Raw genomic sequence first — 23,893 nt, 5'->3', positions numbered from 1 at the left:
TTACCAAGCTGTGATGCAACCAGAAAGAATGCTTTCTATGGTGCCTCTGTAGAAGTTGGTGAGAGTTATAGTGGACATGCCAAATTTCCTTAGTCACCTGAGAAAGTAGAGGCGTTGGTGGGCTTTCTTAACTATAGTGTCAGCATGGGGGGACCAGGACAGGTTGTTGGTGATCTGGACACTTAAAATCTTGAAGCTCTTGACCCTTTCTACTTTGCCCCTATTGATGTACACAGGGACATGTCGTCTACTACGCTTCCTGAAGTTAATGACTATCTCCTTCGTTTTGTTGACATTGAGGGAGAGATTATTGTCGTCGCACCAGTTCACCAGATTCTCTATCTCTTTCCTGAACTGCATCTCGTCATTGCTTTGAGTTCCGACCCACAACGGTGGTGTCATCAGCAATCTTAAAAATCGATTTGGAGGGGAATTTGGCCATACAGTCAGAAGTGTAAAAGGAGTATAGTAGGGGGCTGAGGACACAGCCTTTTGGGGCACCGGTGTTGAGGATGATCGTGGAGGAGGTGTTGTTGCCCTATCCTTACTGACTGTGGGTTAGGAAGTCTAGGGTCCAGTTGCAGAGGGAGAAGCCGAGCCCCAGGCCATTATGTTTGGAGATGAGTCTTTTGTAATAATGGTGTTAAAGGCTAAGAGGTCGTCTATGAATAGGAGTCTGACATAGGTGTCCTTGTTATCTAAGTGTTCCAGGGTTGAGCGTAGGGTCAGAGAGATGGCATCTGCTGTGGACCTGTTGCGGCGATAGGGGAACTGTAGTGCATCCAGGCAGTTTGGGAGGCAGGAATTGATTCGTTCATGACAAACTTTTTGAAGCACTTCATAATGTTTGATGTCAGAGCCACTAGACGATAGGCATTAATGCATGCTGCCTGGCTTTTCTTTGGTACCGGGATGATGGTCATCTTCTTGAAGCAGGTAGGGACCTCAGATTGGTGTAAAGAGAGTTGGAGATGTCAGTGAATATCCCCACCAGCTGGTCCGCGCAGGACCTGCGTGCTTGTCCAGGTACCTCATCCGGGCCAGTCGCTTTCCATGGATTGACTTTTGTGAAGTCTGCTCTGACGTTGGCAGTGGTGACCTCGGATACAGGTTTGTCTGAGGCTTCCAGGATGGAGTGTGTGCTCTCGCTGACTTCATGTTCAAAACGGGCATAGAATGCATTGAGCTCATTGGGGAGGGGTGCATTGGAGTCAGCGATTTTACCTGCCGTCATCTTAAGTGAATAAGTGAACTTCTACAGTTTAAAAAAAATACAGCTCTACAATTCCAATTATAACCTTTTTCTTAAAAACAAATAGCAGTAAATATGTGGCTTCCACTCATTGATTTCTATTGGAAAGCTGTAAATTCTTATCTGAAGTGATTATCTACTAATGTCAGTTTTCTAATTTTGCTTCTATTTATCCTGTCTGATCGATTGAAGATTTTGACTTCTCACAGTTGCACATTTAGAACATAGAACATAGAACATAGAACATTACAGCGCAGAACAGGCCCTTCGGCCCACGATGTTGCACCGACCAGTTAAAAAAAAAACTGTGACCCTCCAACCTAAACCAATTTCTTTTCGTCCATGAACCTATCTACGGATCTCCTAAACGCCCCCAAACTAGGCGCATTTACTACTGATGCTGGCAGGGCATTCCAATCCCTCACCACCCTCTGGGTAAAGAACCTACCCCTGACATCGGTTCTATAACTACCCCCCCTCAATTTAAAGCCATGCCCCCTCGTGCTGGATTTCTCCATCAGAGGAAAAAGGCTATCACTATCCACCCTATCTAAACCTCTAATCATCTTATATGTTTCAATAAGATCCCCTCTTAGCCGCCGCCTTTCCAGCGAAAACAATCCCAAATCCCTCAGCCTCTCCTCATAGGATCTCCCCTCCATACCAGGCAACATCCTGGTAAACCTCCTCTGCACCCTCTCCAAAGCCTCCACATCCTTCCTGTAATGTGGGGACCAGAACTGCACACAGTACTCCAAGTGCGGCCGCACCAGAGTTGTGTACAGTTGCAACATAACGCTACGACTCCTAAATTCAATCCCCCTACCAATAAACGCCAAGACACCATATGCCTTCTTAACAACCTTATCTACTTGATTCCCAACTTTCAGGGATCTATGCACACATACACCTAGATCCCTCTGCTCCTCCACACTATTCAAAGTCCTCCCGTTAGCCCTATACTCAACACATCTGTTATTCCTACCAAAGTGAATTACCTCACACTTCTCTGCATTAAACTCCATCCGCCACCTCTCGGCCCAACTTTGCAACCTGTCTAAGTCTTCCTGCAAACTACGACACCCTTCCTCACTGTCTACCACACCACCGACTTTGGTGTCATCAGCAAATTTGCTAATCCACCCAACTATACCCTCATCCAGATCATTAATAAATATTACAAACAGCAGTGGCCCCAAAACAGATCCCTGAGGTACACCACTTGTAACCGCACTCCATGATGAATATTTACTATCAACCACCACCCTCTGTTTCCTATCCGCTAGCCAATTCCTGATCCAATTTCCTAGATCACCCCCAATCCCATACATCTGCATTTTCTGCAGAAGCCTACCATGGTGAACCTTATCAAACGCCTTACTAAAATCCATATATACCACGTCCACTGCCTTGCCCCCATCCACCTCCTTGGTCACTTTCTCAAAAAACTCAATAAGGTTAGTAAGGCACGACCTACCTGCCACAAAACCATGCTGACTATCACCTATCAATTCATTACTCTCCAAATAACTATAAATCCTATCCCTTATAATTTTTTCCAACATCTTGCCGACAACAGAAGTGAGACTCACCGGTCTATAATTCCCGGGGAAGTCTCTGTTCCCCTTCTTAAACAATGGGACAACATTCGCTAACCTCCAATCTTCTGGTACTATACCAGAGGCCAACGACGACCTGAAGATCAGAGCCAGAGGCTCTGCAATCACTTCTCTTGCCTCCCAGAGAATCCTTGGATAAATCCCATCCGGACCAGGGGATTTATCTATTTTCAGACCCTCCAGAATATCCTGCACATCCTCCTTATCAACTGTAATACTGTCTATTCTACTCCCTTGCAACCCAGTGTCCTCCTCAGCTATATTCATGTCCCCTTGCGTGAACACCGAAGAGAAATATTGGTTCAATGCTTCACCAATCTCCTCCGGTTCCACACATAACTTCCCTCTGCCATCTATAACTGGCCCTAAACTTGCCCTAACCAACCTTCTGTTCTTGACATACCTATAGAACGCCTTAGGATTCTCTTTAACCCTATCCGCCAAAGTCTTCTCATGTCCCCTTTTAGCCCTTCTAAGCTCGCTCTTCAACTCCCTCTTAGCCAATCTAAAGCTTTCTAGTGCACTACCCGAGTGCTCACGTCTCATCCGAACATAAGCCTCCTTTTTCTTTTTAACCAACAAAGAAACTTTTTTGGTGCACCACGGTTCCCTAGCCCTACCAATTCCTCCTTGCCTGACAGGGACATACCTATCACAGACTCGCAGTAGCTGCTCCTTGAAAAAACTCCACATGTCGGACGTTCCCAGTCCCTGTAATCTCCTAGTCCAACCTATGTTTCCTAATTCTCTCCTAATAGCCTCATAATTACCCTTCCCCCAGCTAAAACCACTGGCCCGAGGTTCATGCCTATCCCTTTCCATCACTAAGCTTCTTTCTGGTACCTCATCCAAATGACCATTTGTCAAGAATTATCACTAAATTTAGGCAGTTTAGCTGAATCTTGGACAAGTCCAACTGACACACACACGCATTCCACATCTGCATGGCTCAGTACACATGAGTAAATTGACTGAACCGTCAGGTTTATACAATGTTAATAAATGTTGAAGCCGTGGAAGGGCCATGTGGAGAACACTGGCTTGCAGGATTTGTTATGAATTGTGAGAGCAAAGAGCCGCAAGGACATGATTGGTGAAATGGCCTTCTGTTGTGCTGTAAGCTTCTAGCTCTATGTATAGCAAAACTTGTATAAAATTTAGGATTCATGGAACACTATATAAAAATATATATTTAATGGGATGTGGGCATCGTTGGTTCAGTAGTATTTATTGTCCATCCATAATTGCCCTAGAGAAGGTGAGCTGCCTTCTTGAACCTCTGCAGTTCAAGTGGTGTGGGTACATCCACAGTGCTGCTGGGGAGGGAATTCCAGAAATTTAACCCAGCGACGGTGAAGGAGTGGAGATACATTTCCAAGTCAGGATGGTGCCTGGCTTGGAGGGGAGCTTCCAGGTGGTACTATTCCCATGCATCTGGTGCTTTTGTCTTTCTGGAATGTGGAGATCATGGGTTTGGGACATGCTGTCTAAGGAGCCTTAATGAGTTCCTGCAGTGTATCTTGCATTTTGTACACACTGCTGCCACTGTGCGTCAATGGTGGAGGGAGTGAATGTTTATGGTTGGGGGTGCCAATCATTGGGTGGTATCAAGCTTCTTGAAATGCAAAACCAAAAGAAAAAATACCTTTGATATAAATTTAGTTTAAATCAAATATTAACTGAGTTCACAGTTGCTACATACTTGCTCTTAACATGCTCCCATCCACTTATGAACTCTTTTTATCTTCCATTGCAATTTGCACACATGCTGTGCGATTCATTTAACCTCAAGGCTGCAAAATGAAAATGGGACAAAATACCTCTTGCTGCATTGATTTCAACATCTTCTAACCCTGGAGGAGCCAGCAGAATATATGTATGTGGTTTCTGCTGCCTGTGAACTTTAGGTTAAATGTCAACCACTGCTGTGACTTTTCAGAAAACTTAAGTGTCACTGCCTGATTATGTCATCTGCCTCGAAAGCACATATTTCATAAAACGAGTAAATAAGAAAAAGATTAAAAATTGAACTAATGCCAATTCCTGGTGATAGCTGTTCGCAGGCGTCATTCTTTCTCATCACGTGTCTTAAGAAAACTAATTATGAACAAAGTCTTTCTCCCTGCCGGAATTCTGCGACCTCCCCTGCAGCTGGGATTCTCAGGTCCCGCTGCAGTGAATGGAGATTTGACTGATAGTCATAGTCTTTTAATTCTCAATACCTAGCTTTTTCTATCTTTTTTTGTTGTTTTCTATTTTCTTGGACTTATTATAATTACCTTGCTCTCATCTTGTCTTTCTGTTTATTACTATATATTCTGTATCTTCTTTGTGCTACCGCTCCAGTGAGCCTCCATTTGTGTTTTTCTCCATCTCCACAGTACAATCATTGGGTTGTTTCATTTACACAAATAGCACATAGAGCATAATAGATGTAAAAATGGCAGATGAGAATATATTGTAAATTGGGAAGTGCTGGGGTGGAGATGGGGATTTGATGAATGAAAGGATTTTTAGGGCTCAGTGCATAAATCATTAAAAGCTACCCCACAGATGCAGGAAGCCACCAGAAGGATTAACAGGATATTGGGCTTCATCGCAAGAGTTTAGAAAAGAAAAACAGGAAGCATTACAGTGGTACGAGTGCTGCTCAAACTTCATTGTGTTCCATTTTAGCCATTCTATTTAAGGAAGAATATGTTGGCCTCAGAATTAGTCTGGTAATGATTCACACAAGCAGGGTTGAAAAACCAAGCATTGAAAAGTTGTATTAATTTGGATTACAGTGCCTGGAAATTAAATTGTTAAGAGGTAATCAAATTGAGGTATTTAAAAGAAATTAAGGAAAACCCAGAATCATGGCATATAATAGAATGTAGAAAGAAAGTTCTTTAGAATTTAGAAAGAAATACTTGCGTTTATATAGTGCTGCTTGCATCTTTAGAATGTCCCAAAGTTCTTCAGAACCAATAAAGTACTATTTGAAATAGTAGTCATGGTTATAATACAGGGAATTTTTATTTAAAGCAGTTGAAACTGAATGCCAGATATATTTCCTTGTATAGTATGTGAGCACATGGAATACATTGCCCAAGAATTCCTTGAAGGCATAGTCAATTTATGGGAAACAGACCTTTGGAAGTTATGGGTATTAAAGATTATGGAGAAAAGGTGGGGAGTTTGAATTAAAAGTGCCATGGCTAACAAAATTTTATTGCAAGGCAGAGCTGGTATTTTTGTTGGTATACAATAGCTCCGATAGTATTTCAGACAGATATTCAAATTTTTGTCTAATTTTAGTTAAGTCATAAAAAATAGAACAAAGTCTACTCATATTCACATTATCTGAAGTTTTTAACACTAAAATATCACTGCATTATTTACATTGCTTAACTCAAAATTATTGGATGATTCAAATCTTGGCATGAAATAAAATTCTGGATTACCAGCTGCAGACGGTAAAAATGCTGAATCACCTAAAGTGAAGAAAGTTTTCTGAGCATTATGTTCACACACAGATTTCTTGGCACCAGAAGCAGATGGACAGATATATTGAGAAAGTTCACCAGAAGGTATTAAAATAATTTTCTTTTTGGTAAAAAGCTTGCGTATTTCTAATGATCTTCCCATAGAGGATCACCTGAGAATATTTTACTGGAGGTGCAGAGTAAGAAATGGGAAGGGTTAAAAGAGGTTGATAGGCTTTTGAAGACAACAGACAAAGCAACAAGAGGGAAGCATCAGAGACCACAGGGTAAAGGAGATAGTCATTGATTTCAGGAAGCATATTGGAGGACATGTCTCTATCTACATCAATAGGAATGAAGTGGAAATGGTCGAGAGCTTCAGGTTTCTAGGTGTCCAGATCACCAACAACCTGTCCTGGTCCCTCCATGCTGCACTATAGTTAAGAAAGCCCACCAACGCCTCTACTTTCTCAGGTGGCTAAGGAAATTTGGCATGTCCGCTACAACTCTCACCAACTTTTACAGATGCACCATAGAAAGCATCCTTTCTGGTTGTGTCACAGCTTGCCTGCTCTGTCTAAGACTGCAAGTATCTACAAAGGGTTGTGAACGAAGCCCAGTCCATCACGCAAACCAGCCTCCCATCCATTGACTCCGTCTACACTTTCTACTGCCTTGGAAAAGCAGCCAGCATAATCAAGGACCCCATGCACCCCGGACATTCTCTCTTCCACCTTCTTCCATCGGGAAAAGAATACAAAAGTCTGACATCGCGTACCAACCGACTCAAGAGCATCTTCCCTGCAATCATCAGACTTTTGAATGGACCTACCTTAGATTAAGTTGATCTTTCTTGACACCCTAACTATGACTGTAACACTACATTCTGCACCCTCTCCTTCTCTTGGAATGGTATGCTTTGTATAGCACACAAGAAACAATACTTCTCACTGTATATTTATACATGTGACAATAATAAATCAAATTAAGCAACTGACAAATCATTGCCACTGGACAGATCATTGCCAGTGGAGAACAAAGTAAAGGAGGACTACGCTGTAATTCTGGCTAAGAAGATGTGGGTGCACAGCTAGAGCAGTTCATTTGGTATGGTAAGCGATCTTGGAACATATGAACATGAGACTTAGGAGCAGGTGTAGGCTCTTCAGCCCTTCTAACTTGCTCTGCTAATCAACAAGGTGATGGCTGATTTGGTTGTGGTCTCAACTCCACTTTGCTCTCTTGCACCCTTTGAGCGGAAAAGATTCTCTTCATTTACGTCTTAAATGGCAGGAGTTTAAAGATGAGAATTAGAATCTTGAAGATGATAAAATGAGCAACAGAGAACCAGTGAATCATGAGATTGAAATCTTGTTGGAGTTCAAGTTTTATTGCAGTAGAGGATTCATCCGGCCCAGTTCTGAATTGACTGAGTTTACGGAGAGGAGATTTATAAAGAAAACACTGGAGAAATCTGTGTGGAGGTAATAAAAGTATGGATCAGTACTTTTGTGCTAATGGAAAAATTATGTTCCAGAGTGCAGAGGCAGAAAGGCTACAAAAAATTGGGATTATGAATTGTATTTCACAATGTTTGCTTAAAGCTTTCAGTATTTTCAACAATTGAAGTTATTTAATAATGCCTTTCAAAAGTTACAATCATTAAAATAGCAGGTACAGATAGTACAAATTCACTGTGTGGACTGGGCATCAGTTATCTTGTTATTACAATTATCTATTTTTAGATCTAATTGGTCATTTTTATTGTAGTGGCCTGGTTTATTATAGCTTAAAGGATATCCATCCGTACAACTTGCATTGCTCTTTGAAGAAAATGCCTCACATTGCACTTTATTTGGGGATGCAGAAAAATAAATGCACAAAAGAATAAAGAAACAGGTACTGAGCCAGGATGCAAGAGATAGGAGGGAGCAAAAGGTTGGTCAAAGATAAGGCGCTTGAGAAGTTATGTTTAAAAGGTGGACAGCAAAGTGGAGAGGCACAGGAGTTTAAGGAGTGAATTTCTGTAAGTAGGACCAAGACGGCTAGCAGAATGAATGGAGGATAGGGTAGAGAAGACCAGAGAAGGAGGATGAATGATTTCCAGTGATAATGTAAGACTAGAGAAAGTTGTGAAGGTAGGCTGATGCAATGCCATGGAAGAGTTGAGGACAATTTATTCTAAAATCTGTTATGTAAATACCATAAATAGGAAATGCAAGAAAGCAACTTACAGCTACAAATGCAATGTAATTAGTTCATGTACACCCAGTGGAACCTCCAATTATATATTTTCTCCATTATTTGTGATATTTATTCTTGGTATTGGAATTTGGCTTGGGGTACCCGAGAAGTTGTTAAAATTAGGCAGTTAAAATTAGGGCTGTTGACTTGAAATTGTTAAGAGATGTGCTTGACACAAGAACAGATACTGACAGAACAGTCAGAGATTTGAATCTTTGAACTGTGGAGTGGCAACAGTAAACAAAGAAACAAGATGTAACTGAAACACAGATTTACCATGGAGTCATGGTGCCATCCTTCCTTCCTTCTTTTCTCCCCCATTCGCTTTCCGAATGCTTGAAATCCTTTGAGACTCCTCTGGACATTTGCTCTACTTTCCTTTATGGTTCTGGTGCTTTTGTGGTGTTGAGGTCTTTGAGAATGTGTTTGTGTACAAATATTGAGTCATTTTAAAAAAAGGGTGAGCAACATGTGTGAAACTGCTCCCCTGAATGTATTTTAAATAAAATTTCTAGCTTGGAATTATGAATTTGATGCTGCTATATTACTAAAACTAAATCAGAGATGTAAAATGAAACTGTTTCTTCAGTCAAATTATAATTTATTTTGTATGAACAAGAGTGGAAAGTTCAGAAACAGTATTGCTATGTAGCTGCATTTTTGAACTGTTTGCATGTTCTGAGAATGAGAGCTTACAGAATTATGGGCATCCTCTGACTTGATGTTTTCCAGCCCAATTTTGGGGACAGCCTCAATTTCTGTTATACATAAGGTTATGAAGGGGAGGTAAAAGTGATGAGTTGTATATTATACTAGTTTATTTTTTAAAAAACTTTAGGAATATATGGAAAGGACTTTTGTTCTTCAACTGTCATAACAGGTGGATTAAAGTCGAAGGCAACTCATTGTGGCTTCAAATAATAATTGATTTATTAACAATATGTATATACGTGTGTGTGTGTGTGTGTGTGTGTGTGTGTATATATATATACACACACACACACACACACGCATAAGGGTCTGACAGAACTGAAAACACGTCTATTCTGGCTCCAACTGAGGTTCTTCTGCGACCCAGGAGGCACGCTCTTGATCCTAATTGGCTCAGCTTTCCACGCAGTCTCTCCATGCAGTCTAGCCCGATTACGTGGCCCTCAAAGAATTGCCTCCTGAACAGAGCCATGTTACCACCCTCCTTCCCCCTATCTCCTGAGTCCACCTATTAATGAAACAAAGGGAGCATCATTAAACTTAGACTTCGATGGCGGGACACCCCAGGGAAAAACTCATCACAAAGTCAATCGGTCTGAAGACTGGCAGACTCTGGAGGAACATGGTAAATCAGTACTGGGACCTTTGCCAAATAAAGAATCCAGGCAGGCAAAAGGCAAACTCATCATTCTGGGGTCGACATCCTCCTTAGTACCTACTGCCTCCTCGGCTTCAACCATGGGTTGCCTCAGCTCGTGGCTTTGGCTTTTGCTACCAAATAATCCTGTTGGACTTTAACCTGGTGTTTGTTAGACTTCTTACTGTGTTTGCCTCAGCTCCACAGACAACAGGAATCCCTGGATCAGCAACTGGCAAACACGTGTCTGCCGCCACAGGATACACCTGTTGGCCCCTGTATCAGGCTCAACTCTTGTAGTTCTTCAAATTTTTTACACAGCGACCTTGTACTTCTACACATAGGAGACAGGTCCCGTTCTTTCCACAGTTTTGCCAGCCCCTGACGTCGACCCCCTGCAAAGTTCCCGGCCATAATTAGATCATCAATTTGGAATAACTCTCTGTCCCTTTTTCTTGATTCATGGTTTTCTTTCTGGGAGGCTTGACTTGCCTCCACCCTCCCCGCCAAATCTGGAAATATCAAATCCAGGCGGGTTCACAGGCCATTAGTAATTCAGGTGCAGTAACCCCTATGGTCACATTCAGCATGGTATTGTATGACAACAAGAAACTTGCCAAATGTAAAGACAGTGGCCTGTGAACTTGCTTTTTCATAGATGATTTGAACGTTTGTACAGCTCGTTCTGCTAAACTATTTGAAGCTGGGTGGTAAGGGGCTGACTAAACATGGCGAATACCATTTGACTTAACAAATTTTTGAAATTCCTCCACTGTAAATACTGTGCCATTGTCCGACACTAAGATCTCTGGGATGCCATGGATGGCATAAATCCAACACTGGCATAAATCTACCATAACTTGTTAATGGCGTCTGTGGCCCTTGTAAACTTCATCAATTGGACATCCAGCCATTTAGAATGAGCATCAACCAGGATGAGGAACATCTGTCCCATGAACGGTCCTGCCAAGTCTGTATACAGACATGACCACAGCCAACCCAGCCTCTCCCATGGATGCATATTTGCTGGTAGCAGCAATGACTGCTGGACTTCACAACTCTGGTGTGACCATTCTTTCGATTTCTTTATCGATGCCCGGACACCAAATGTAACTTCAGACTAGTGCTTTGATCCTACTTTGTCCAGGGTGTGCAGCATGCAATTTCCTTAATAAACACCACCACCTGTGGGATGGTACTATAACATGAGCCCCTCACATAACACACCACCCCCACATGTTAGAACCGTCCTAGCCTGCAAGTAAGGTCTGATTCGCTTTGACTTGGCGCCATCCTTGCAACACCATCCAGTTAACCTTTGAGGACACTGGGTCCCTTTTGGTCCAAGTTTTTATATGAGTAACTGAGACCAATGCAGCAGCAGCACTATTTCTGTGGTGACGGTACCTTCTACAGCGGAGGGAGATGGCTGAGCGTATCCGCATTCAATATTTGCATTCCTGGCCTATGCTGGAAAGAGTAGCTGTACGCAGCTAGCTGTAGAACCAATCTCTGCACCCTCGCGGAGGCAATTGGTGACACTGGTTTATCCTCCTGAAATAAACCCAACAACAGTTTGTGGTCTGATACTATGGTGAAATGTCTGCTATATATAGATGAGATGTCTTCACTGCATAAATTGATGCCAGACTTTCTTTGTCAATCTAAGAATACTTTTTCTCAGCATCTGATAAGATTCTTGATGCAGATGCATTTGTTCACTTTACTCTGTCTGACATCTTGTGGGACAAGTCTGCGCCCACTTCATATGGTGATGCATCGTAAGTATCTACCAATGGTTTGGTTGAATCAACATGTGCAAGCAGTGTCGACGACTGCAAGGCTTGCTTTACTTTTGCAAATGCTTCTTTTTGTGCTTTTCCCCATTTCTATCGCTGATGCTTCTTCAAAAGCAGGTGAAGAGGGGCTAAAATTATAGACACGTTTTGTAGGAAGCTGCCGTAATAATTCACCATTCCTAGAAACAGTTTTAACTCCGATACTTTTCTCGGCTGTGGTATTTCCTTTATGGCTTTAACTTTATCCTCCAAAGGATGTAGGCCTTTATATCTCACCTGAAACCCAGGTATGTAACTTCATTCACCTGGAAAGTGCATTTCTCTCATTTCAAATGGACGCCCACTTCTTTAAAACTTCTTAAACCTCCTCTGAGTTTGCCCTGTGCTCCTCGGGGGACGCTGCTGTAATTAGGACGTCATCCAGGTGCACCATTACTTTAGGAATGTCCTGCAATACACTTTCCATTGAATGGTGGAAAATGGCACAGGCCAATGAAATTCGAGGGTGAACGGGTGCACTGGCATAACCATTTATGCGTGTTGATGGTAACTAACCGCTGGGAATCTTCATCCAATTCCAACTGCTGATAGGCATGACGGAGATATAACTTGATATACTTAAGGTCCCCTGCTAATTTGGTGTAGAGGTCCTCATTTTTGGAATGGGATATCTATCTGAGCTTTTCGAGTCAGAGTTAATTTATATAATCCCCACAGATTCTTTCAGCATGATCAGGTTTTAGAATAGGGAATATAGGCATAGCCCATTCAGAAAACTGTACAAGTTTTAAGAGACTTAAGTCTTCCAATCTTCCTAGCTCCATTTCTACCTTGAGTGCATAGGGCACTGGGCGGGCCCAAAAAATTTAGGCATTGCCTTGGGAGTTTAAATACATTTTGGCATTAACCCCTTTTATTCATCCAAGTCGCTTTTGGAAAACCTCAGAGTATTGGCCCAATAGCTCTTGAAATCCTCCATCCTTATAGTTAATACCTCCAACCAGTCTAATTTTATCTGCTTCAACCAGCCTTGACCCATGAGACAGGGTCTGTGACCCTCAAATCACCAGAATTGTGCTGTTTGGTTTGCGTAGGATACTGTAATTGGAGCTGACCCCACCGTCTTCAACGTCTCACTGGAATGACGGAGGTTGAGGGGCGATCTGATAGAAGTCTACAAGATTTTGAGAGGCATGGACAGAGTGGATAGTCAGAAGCTTTTTCCCAGGGTGGAGGAGTGAATTACTAGGGGGCACAGGTGCGAGGGGCAAGGTTTAAAGGAGATGTACAAGGCAGATTTTTTACACAGAGTGTTGGGTGCCTGGGACTCGTTGCCGGGGAAGGTAGTGGAAGTGGATACGGTAGTGACTTTTAAAGGGCGCCTTGACAAATACATGAATAGGATGGGAATAGAGGGATATGGTCCCCGGAAGGGTAAGGGGTTTTAGTTAAGTCGGGCAGCATGGTCGGTGCAGGCTTGGAGGGCTGAAGGGCCTGTTCCAGTGCTGTAATTTTCCTTGTTCTCTAATTTTCCTTGTTCTCTTTGTTCTTTGTCTCTTCTGCAGACAAAATGACTCCTGAATCACTCAATCTTATGGTTTGCAGACCTTTTTGAAGATTTTGGAATGCTTGCTCCCTCTCACTGTGGCTGCGGCTCCTGGGCTGCCCTCCATTTTAAGAAATCTGCCATTGACCAGAAAGGCTATTTCTATAGGAGGCACCTGTTTGAGTTGCACCTGATTTGAAGAGTACGATTTGGATTTTCTGTTGGGCTCCTCATCCAGTTTCTTTAATGGAGTTAACCTTACTGTTGTTTATTTTCTTTGTGCGTTCCGTCCTGCCTGCTTCATCCTGCTCCATGCTTGTAAATGATTCTTCCCTTTACAACTGAAACATTTCTGTACTGGCAGGTTTCTTGGGAGTGCTCTCCCCCACGTCGAAAACAAGCTTCCACCCCCGGTGCTGTACTACACTCTCTTGGGCTGTTCCTTACAGCAGCCATTTCCCACCTTATTGGGCACACCTTGTAGTTCACCTCTGCCTTGCTCAACACATTCAGTCACCTGGACCATCTCCACAGCTTTTTCTAAGGAGATTTTAGTCCCAGCCATCAACCTTTTCTGCAATGTGAGGCTGTTGATCCCACAGACCAAATGGTCTCTTAACATCTCCCCCAAAGCTAGCCAAACTTGCAGTGCTCAGCTAACTCTCAATCTGGCCACAAAACCAGAGATAGTCTCCCCTGGCACCCAGACTGCAGAATGAAATTCATGCCTCAACATGAAGATCGGGGTTAAAATAATCTTTGACCATTTCAACTATTTGGTCAAAAGACTGTGTCTGGAGTGTCAGGCGATGTTAGATTCCTCACATGGCTGTATGTTTGTGAGCCACAGACTGAGTAGTATCACCGTGCTCTTTTCCACCACTGCTCTCATTGACTACAAAACAATAATACAACCTTTCAATATATTGCCTCAAATTTCCATTTATGGGTCAAACAGCTCAATCTTTCCAATTAGAGGCATTTTTATATAACTGCCTCTTTGTAGCTTTGGCATTCATTCTCCTCCCCATTCACTGAGCACTGCGATCTCCTGATGACTAGCAAAGTTTTTTCTCATCGCCAGTATAGTAAAGTCAAAGGTGACTAGTTGTGGCTTCAAGTAATAATTGATTTATTGGTCTGACACAACTGAAAAACATGTCTGCTTTCCTCCTCCCTGGCTCCAACTGAGGTTCTTCCCCATCCCAGGATGCATACCCTTGCTCCCAATTAGCACAGCACCTATGCAGCCTCTCTATAGGAGCTGGCCCGATCATGTGACCTTCAAAGGATCACCCCTTTAAAGGGGCACGTTAGCACAGCCGGTACATGCCGCAAAATACAATTGGTTCAATCGGAGGTTTGGTGATGTGATTCACTCTGATTCTGTGATTTGATTGGTCAACCCAATGATATTGTCTTAAAAATTGTTTAAAATCTTCTGTCTGAGAACAGTTTCCGTTACAAGTTCCTGTGTTCATGTTTTTAATGGAAACTACCTTGCCACTTCTTTCAGCAAGTTCCGTTACCTCCTCTCTAAGAAAGATAGAATTACAATATGTAGGGTGGATATTATGGCCTTGCTCGTCCCGAAACCGTAAAATCCCGCCCGAGGTCAACGGACCTTTCTATGTTCCGCCCACTCCGATTCCCATGGCGGGCCGGGCGGTAAAATTCTGGCTGATAAGTTTACATAGGTAGTAGATTCCATTAAAAATGTAAATACAAATGTTGATAAAGGGAAAAAGCATTTTTGGACCCAATTGGGTTGAAGGTGTATGAATAACTAATACCATATTGTCGATTGTATGAATATAAGAAGTTGAACTCTGAGGAATCGCTAGAAATTGACATCTTTAATGCGCAACTTAATACCTCAGCTCTTTAAGCTGGGGCATCTTGGATAGTACTTACTTGTTAACCTGATTTCTCTATTTCTAGGTGGTACAGTTGCATGTTGGGAAAGAAATGCAGCTTGGCTCCTTTGAAAGAAGAACTTCGACAACAAGAGGTAATAATTGAGATATGTCAGGGAAAGGAAGGAAAAAAAGCAGTTGGGTTGCACTTGCTAAAAGAAATTTGCCTGCCATTCTGGCAAGCAATTGAAATTATATTTTAAAAGTTTCCCAGCTATTGAAAAATTTGACAGATCTGGAATGCAAAATCCAACATTTAAGATGCAATGAGCATTTTTGGCTTAGTGTTAATAATTTATCTTGTAGTTCTGAATTCCCAAATAATAGCTTAAATAGACAAAATTTTGAAGGCTGTCTGGCAGTTCTTATCAGCAAATGGAGTGTACCACTCATTGACATGTTCATTGAGATCTGATTAATAGGACACTGATTAGTGCTTATGATTTCCCCACATGGTAAATTTCACATCTTTTGGGCAATAAAGAAAGAAGCATGGAGTGAACGTAAGGCACTTTGCAAAATGAGAAATTAATTGGTACTGCTCTCTCTACTATCAAATTGTGGAAGAACTTGGAGTAAAGCTCTCTTATCTGACTTCTCAATTGGCCTGGGGTTTGATGTAAGATAATTCAATTTCTAAAAAGGGACAAATTTAAAAATAATCAAGTCTCTAGGGTTTTAGAGCATGTGCATCCTTTATAAGCCAGTCTGCAGTCATGTAAACAAACATACCGGAACCTATCCCTGGGTTTAATTGTGAATAATTCAAATTGTCAAGTTAAAGGCATACTGCTTCCTTCGAAATATGCTTCTTTATACGCATGTGGATGTAAGCTGTTTTGAAGCTAAATATTAGTTATCTTGTGCTAAATAGCACTTCACTTTGGAATTTAATTTCCATTTTTTGCTGAATCTGTCATTGATTGACATAACAAAAATTGGCAGCCCTGGGCTAAATGCATCAGTTAATTTGCAATCAGTCAAGCTTTTGTTTTTGTCTCTAAGCACCTGCTGTATGTCATCCAGGTCCCTAAAGTCACCCACACTGAATTCTGTCAAGGACGAACCATGAGGTGGGCTTTGGCATGGAGTTTTTATGACGATGTAATTATGCCTGTAAGTATTGCATTCAGTGAGTCATAATCAGCCCTCAATCTTCCAATACAATTTAAAACATAATGGAAGATTACAACCAGGTTAAAATATTTCAATGATCATACCTCATTTATTATGTGGAGTTCAAATGTGTACTTTGCAGAAGAGAATACAGTATTATCATCCTCTTCTGAGCCCCAGCTTTACTGAGCTTGCTGTGTTGTAAACTTTATATTTAAACATTAAGAAGTTAATGCAAAATAATAACCTTGTTGCCACTGAATTTTGGGTGTATCACACAGGCCCTGGTCTGGTTGTGGTGGAGCTATCCTTTCTCATTTACTGAGTGGCTGCAAGCTTATTTGTAGATTATTCTTCCTAACAAATGGGTCTTGGTCCAGTTGTAGTTGGAGACTGAATAACGTGACATTATTAAATTTATGTGGATTGTGATGTCTAGGACTAATGGCACGTGATGTATTCATTATGCGGCATCAAATTTATACTTATTAAGGATTCCAGAAATGTTTAGTAAGACGTTGAAGAATATATAATTTCTCTTCTAGGCATATTGATGTTATTCCTTAGAGAATTTTGTTTCCATATTTTATTAACACTGAATCCTACATTTTGCCACTTTAGGGAGTAAGCAAATAGGTTATGAAGAGCCTTATATGTACAATGATTGCTGGTGTTTACATAGCACCTGTAATGTAGAAAAATATCCTACTGCGCTTCACAGATCCGTGAAGAATAAGCATTTATTTGCTGCCTAGAGGGGGAAGCAAATAGATTTGAATCCCAGCCTCTTCTAAAATGCTTGGCCAAATACTAGAATAACAATGCGTTAATAATCCCACCCATTTTTTCAAACACAGTGAAGTTGAACTGCTTTATCATAATGAGCAATTGCACCGATACCAGTACACTATTTAACCAACAGGAACAATGGTGTCAATATCCATAGATGCCACTCTGCCCAGAGTTTCCACTTGATGTTCAGATTAAGGATTATGTAGGTTCAAAGATAAAATAAAACCATTTTGTCTTTCTCCAGGTGAAAAGAGGGCACATGATGAATGCAGTGATAAGGCACTGTTTTGTGAATTGATTTGTTTGACCTTAATATACATTTTCAAGTGCTTTTGTTCAATATATTTAGCCATTTCAGTGAATAGCATTGTAATATAAATCCTATCAAGGTCCTTCTATAGCAAAAGAGTCAAAAATCCCAAAACATGACAAAGTGTAGAAATTTATGGCAAGTTTTGATTAATACATTTGGGGGAAAAATAGTTATTTGTCATTGAGTTGGTACCATTTCATTATAGATTTGTTGCTGGAATAATTTAGTGAGAGATTGAGGATTTTTTTTTACATGGTTAATTTAGATCTGAAATACTTTACCGCAAACAATGGTGGATGAATAAGGGAAGTGGATAACTATTTGAAAACAATTTTAGAAAAGTATAGAGAATGGCAGACACGTTGGACCAAGGAATGCTCCTCCAGATAGATGGCTCAGGAGGAAAAGGCGAAATGATCTCATTCTGTTATGTAAAGTTCCATGTTTCACCTTTTTGAGAAATTCTGGAGTTCAAATCAGGGTTTTAGTTCCTTGCATCTCACTTTTTGATATGCTCACTCCTCCTTGTACCATAATGCTTGCTGTAGCATATACACATTCTTAAAAAGATAACATTTGAATACACTTGTATTACATACTATTTATATATAACATGCTTACATTTTTAAACACCAAAAAGGAGAATTGTGTGAAACAACATTTTTTTTCCAATTGATTCTTCCACAGTCTAGTTATTTCTTGGAAGGTACATTTTCTGACTGCTGTGGGTTATGATTCTTGCTAGAAGTGGATATTCTGATCACCAATATGTGCAATAAACTGCCCAAGGGCTACTTAACTGTGCTTTCTTCACTCTTAAAATTCCATGGAAAATCTACCTGTTACTTGATCTCAAAGTAGCATAGAAACATACACTCATGGAGATGTTGGAAAGCAATCATTTTAATTCCGTGTTCATTGTTATATGACTGAGCACACATCTGCCATGATCATTATTGTATATGATTTTGCTATAAATTGCAAAAATGGTTGCTACATTGTTAAAAAAATATTGTGGACTATTGCACAATATTTTAATGTTGCTATGCTTTAGAAGTTTGCCACAATTGCTCACAATTTTCTTTCCCTTTTTTGCCCACCCAGCTATTAGATGATTTAATTATTCTTTGGCTGAATTCCCAATTCAATAAACCGTTTTTTCCCAAGACTCGAGAATAACTTTGTTTAATTTTTGTGCTCATTTAAATTTAAAAACAAAGGGTGAACACACAATGGTTAAAGACACCTTGCATGAGTTGATCACTTCTGAAAGCTCCCATCTCTCAGTCTGCAATAAATCACATAACTTCATTATCCTCTGTGAGATTTCCTAGGCTATTGGGAAGAGGATGTTAATAAAGCACACTTTTTTAAATTAGTCAAGGATACTGTTTAAGAACCTCTCAATATTTTGTTTCTTCCATCCATTCATAATATTAACTGAATGTCATCATGATCAAAATGGCACTTGCTTGTAAACTTTCTGAAGATTAACAGCCAAAGGCTTTAGTGAAAAGCCTGTTCCAGTTTTGTAAGAGTTTTAAAGATTGGTTCATTGGCAAGTAATACAGATGATCACTTAACCCAGAAAAGTAATTTTTTGTTTTAAAAGAAAAAATGTTGCATGCAGATTCCATTACTGTTGCCATGACACATGGCATCTGTCCCAGGGAAGAGTTCAGTATTCTAAATGGCCTTTGTTGTTTAAAGAAACATTTAGTTTTGCCAGCGTTTTCATCTTTTTTTTACATGAATAATTTTTACAATTTCTAACATGAAAAGAGACAAGTCATTTGGGAGTTCCACATACAGTGTGAGAAAACTGTGGTGGATGTGCTGTCTCCTGACTAACTTATTTGTCATGAATTTGCAGAATGTGCATGTTATTAAGGAACAGTTTAATTAAGTTGTACATTACTTTTTAATTTGTTATGGACTCGATCAGAAACTCCAAAGTATTTTATGAAGTTAGCCTAGACTCTAGCTTTTACATTTGATTTTGGCATTAGGATGAGCATAAGGTGTTTCAATCCAGATATGATTCAAGTGACCCACTAGGAAGCTTTTATCAAAACAAACTTTATTTTAGAATGCAGTTAGAATATAACAAGAAGAATTAGCATAACTTTTACCAATTAAACCAATTAAAAGACTTAAACATGACAAAATATAATTCTTAACAGCCAGCTATCCCCCATAGAAATAAATCCCTTCTGTAGAACCACAGAAAAACAAAGATGCTTACATGGGTACTAGATTTCTAGCCTTTTGGCACTTCTGGAGAGTGATCCAGACAGACACTCGTCTTCTAATTCTCATGCAGCAATTACCAGAGAAAGCGCCACCCTCAAGCAGCAGAATCTCAGAGAAAAAGTCTTATTTCTTGGCAGATTCTAGTCTCCAGTTTGGACTGAACAAGAAATACGGAAAAGGCTCTCTAAAGATCCCAAAAAGCAGTCTGCCTTGAGTTCTCTGTGAAAGCCTAGCCTCACCTGGTTATATGACCTTACCTGCCAGTCAACCTAATCAAGGACTCCTCTGCAATATAAAAACAACAAAAGCATTAGTTCGGATTTAAAAAAAACATTCTAGCAATTATACTGCTGCGGTAACAATAGAGGACACCAGTTATAGACAGAATGGTTCCAAGTGCGTAGAACAGACCCTGCACAAGAAACATGACCAAAACACATTTCTCAAGGCACAGTCTCATCACATCCTTTCATCTTTTTTTTACTCTTCCCTCCTGAAAAAGTATTAATCCAAAAATGATGATGACTCTCCAGTTAGCAACCCAAGTTCCCGTCCCCACTGTGTGATCCCAGGCCATGAGTCACAGAAGATAGTTCTTATATACTAGATAGGATAGGGGCCTCACAATCCATCTAGTTGTGTCCACAACAAGGGTCATTGGTTACCCTTGACTGATGTTAGTGCCATTATTTAAAATGCCACCATGACACATGAGCTTCATTTGGCTATCTTGAAACAGATTAGAGCCTTTCTGGTCCGTATGGTAAAGTATAATTTAGCATCCGAGCCATGGAGTGAAGTTGTCAATCTAATCTTATTATTTTGTATTAATACCCCTCCCCCAACCCCATATGTACACATAGGAGCATGCACACCCTGCCCCTGTCTACAAACAGCACTTTGTTGTATTTTCAAACCTTGCTGCTACAAAGCAAAAGTGGTGCCATACAATTGTTCAACCGCAAACTTACCTTTTCTATCATGAAGTGAAAAATAATTTAACAGACTGTTTCTGACAATATGTTTGTCCTTTATTAATGTGGAAATGCAACATGGATTTTAGGTTTATCTCAGGAGAGTTTTAGTTTTGATAGTTATTATCCTCTTTTAAAAAAAAATATATTGTTCTGTGGACCCCGAGTTAAGATAATGAGAAGTGTTAAATTTCACAAACATTTTTGTCATTGCACTATTTTTCTTCCTAGATTTTACTGGAATATTAAGGTTCGCAGTAGTATTTGTGTTGCTTGGCAAGTGCTGTTTTTTAGCAGCCTTCAGTTACAGAGAGAAGCCTCCTGTGGTACTTCTGCCTGTTATTGTATTCCCCTCGGGCACAGTGTGGGATTCCCAGGCTTGTTAGTGTTTGTGTTACACAGTCTGGAGCTGCAGTGGCACACCAGCTGATGCGTGTTAGCTGCTTTGCAAATTAATGAGGTTTTCTTTTGGTACTCTTTTTGTCCCCCCTACTTCTTGATTTTTAAAGATAAAGATTGTGTACGTCATTGCTTGGACCTTATCATCATAGATCCTCTTCTAATGGGGTAGTTTGGACATGTAATGTTTGGAAATTAGGGACTTCACCTGCTGTCTGGGGACATAAGTCCTTGTTAGTTTGGACTCTGATTGATATCTAAGCATGAGACCAGGTTTAAAATGAATTAGGTGGTTGCTAAAATGACCTTGACGTAGCAACATCTACCAGTCAGTAAAAACCTCAGTTACAATATCTTATTTCTCTTGGGTCAGAACATGTGGTGTTTAGCTTTTCTTCAAAGCAGTGTATTAAAGAAAAAAATTACCAAAGCCTGAAATGGGTCCTCAGGTATTTTGATACTCAAAGCAAGCATTTAGCAGCACATAATGGAGCGAGAGAGAGAAAGAACAACACTAATGATTTTTCAGTATGATTGAGAGCACCCAGTGTGAATTTGCTCTCAAAGTAGAAGACTGAAAAATTAGGCAATTTTTGATATAATTAAAAATTATTTTAAAAATGCCTTTTGCATATTTAACTTATTTCAAATAAGTATACCATTAGTTCCATTCGCTGGACATTGAGTATTGAGCACAGTTACATTTTTATCATTAATAAACACATCAAAACAGAGAAGAAGCTGACATTTGTCAGTCTGGGTAGCAGCATGTTGTTAATAATGCATTCCCTAGCCTTCCATTAGATGCACTTAACCTGCTACCAGAATGCTGGTGGTTTCTGATTCGCAGTAACCCAGCAACAGTTCCATGCAGTGCAGTTGATGTGCACAGCGATTAGTAATCTTCTCAGGGGGATTTTTTTCTTCTCTTTGACACACTCACCTCCTAAAGACCCAGAATCAGGATAGGCTGCCAAGAAAAAAAGAAAGAAACAGAGCAAGTTAGGCAGAAAAATTGGCCTAGTTTCCTCCCCTTCACGTGGGCAGTCGACAAAATCTCCTGACACTGTTGTTTTTAGTCTCTTAAATGATAAAAGAAGATGCATCAGTGATGAAGGAAAAACAGCAGCCTGATCATTGATTCACTTTCTGTTTTGGAAAAACTCTGTTTTTCTGTCTGATCTGCATGGGCCCAAACCATCAGCAAGACTTAAGGTCAGATGTTTGGCTGTTCAGGTTAATGTTAAAGAAAGGCACTATCTCAGTGTCCTGACCAGTTTTTCTGCGTGATCTAAAACCACCCAAAGCATCTTGTGCCATTCTGCATCAGCTCACCTTGGGTGACTTTTGAAAGGCATTGCAGGTGCAGAATGACACATTCATTCTCTGTAAAAGTCTTTTTAATCTAAAAATATTTAATTGAGTGAAGTATCTTGAGATATTTTGAAATGTATTGTGGTCTTACATATTCAGATATTTATTTCTATTTTCACTGGGTATGTATGTGTTTTCTTTCATTCTTTTTAAGAAACATCTGACCTTCAGTCGGACAGCATGGTCGGTGCAGGCCTGGAGGGCCGAAGGGCCTGTTCCTGTGCTGTAATTTTCTTTGTTCTTTGTACCCTCAGAACGTTCCAACAACAAAATGGCCAAAATCAGGATTTCAGTGGCATGGAGATTGATTTTATGTCTTTTCATCACATACCATCCACATTATTTTCACAATCATATGTTAAACTAAATATTTTATTATTATAGAATAATGGAAATTACAGCACAGAATTAGATTATTTAGAGCATCATACCAGTACTAATAGTACCATTTTAACCAGAGTTTATTTACTCATTAAAATCATAGAGCATAGAAGGCAGCTCTGTGTTGCCTCTTTGAAAGACCTGTCCAATTATCCTACTCTTCTGCTGTTTCCCCAAAGCCCTGGAATGTGAACAGGTCTAATTTCAATGAATTGAAAAAGAATCTGGCCCATGTAGATTTGATCAAAGTTTGGTAAATAACACAATAGGAGGGTTTCAAACAAGAGAGGGTTTGGCTATCGACTGGACACATTCCCATGAGGGAAAAAGGAAGGGCATCCATAGTTAGAACTCCCTGGATGACTGAAAATGTGGAAATTAAAATGAAACACAAAAAGGAAGCTTAGAGAAATGTCAGATTCATAATCCAGTAGAAAACCAATCCAGGTACAAAATGTTCAAGGAAGAACTGGCTCTGATAGATTTGGCATCAAAATGGCGATCCTATCGCTGAGATACTGAATTAATATTTTAGTATCTGATTTCATTAAAAAAGATAATTTCACAGTAAAGGAGGAAGCAGGGAAATTCTATAGGATAAAAATAAAAAGGAGATACTTAAAAGATTGACAGCACTCGTGGAGAGGAAAGGTATGACATAGCGAGGGCAAGTAGTGAGGTCCTATGGTCAGATTTTCAGGAACTAGGGAGGAAGTTTTTAAAAAAAGTAGGACTTCAAAGGTAGTAATCACTGGATTACTCTCACTGCCATGGACTAGGAGGGGTGAAGATAGGGAATATCATTGTGTGGCTTGAGGCATGGCATATGAGGGAGGACTTCAGATCCTTGGGCATTGGGACTGATTGTGGGGCAGGAGACACCTATTCAAAAGGGGCAGTTGGCACCTCAACAAGATTGGAATTAGTGACCTCCGTGGGTGGTTATCGAGTGTGGATGGAGTGGGTTTAAACTAAATTGACGGGGTTGGGTGCTAACATTTAGAGGTAGAAAAGAAAGGTAAGGTACATAAAGTGAGAGCGTTGGTCACTAGAGAAGGAATTAGTACCATATTAGATAAGAGCGGACAAAGAATAACTAT

At 40.4% G+C, this 23,893-nt stretch overlaps 1 protein-coding gene across 3 annotated transcripts in view; it reads left to right on the top strand.

The window, feature by feature from the left end:
- mettl16 (methyltransferase 16, N6-methyladenosine) overlaps positions 1 to 23,893 on the top strand; it is a 108,981-nt gene that overhangs the window by 70,183 nt on the left and 14,905 nt on the right. For all 3 annotated transcript variants that reach the window (XM_078224764.1, XM_078224763.1, XM_078224765.1), the window contains exons 7-8: positions 15,217 to 15,286; positions 16,218 to 16,307. In XM_078224764.1, the coding sequence (XP_078080890.1) occupies positions 15,217 to 15,286; positions 16,218 to 16,307 (160 nt within the window). The remainder of the gene's footprint in view (positions 1 to 15,216; positions 15,287 to 16,217; positions 16,308 to 23,893) is intronic.

The sequence above is a fragment of the Mustelus asterias genome, chromosome 12 (assembly GCF_964213995.1).
Source record: "Mustelus asterias chromosome 12, sMusAst1.hap1.1, whole genome shotgun sequence".
Classification (NCBI taxonomy): domain Eukaryota; kingdom Metazoa; phylum Chordata; class Chondrichthyes; order Carcharhiniformes; family Triakidae; genus Mustelus; species Mustelus asterias.
The sequence above is the reverse complement of the archived record's forward strand: the minus strand, read 5'-3'. Positions and strand labels throughout refer to the sequence as shown.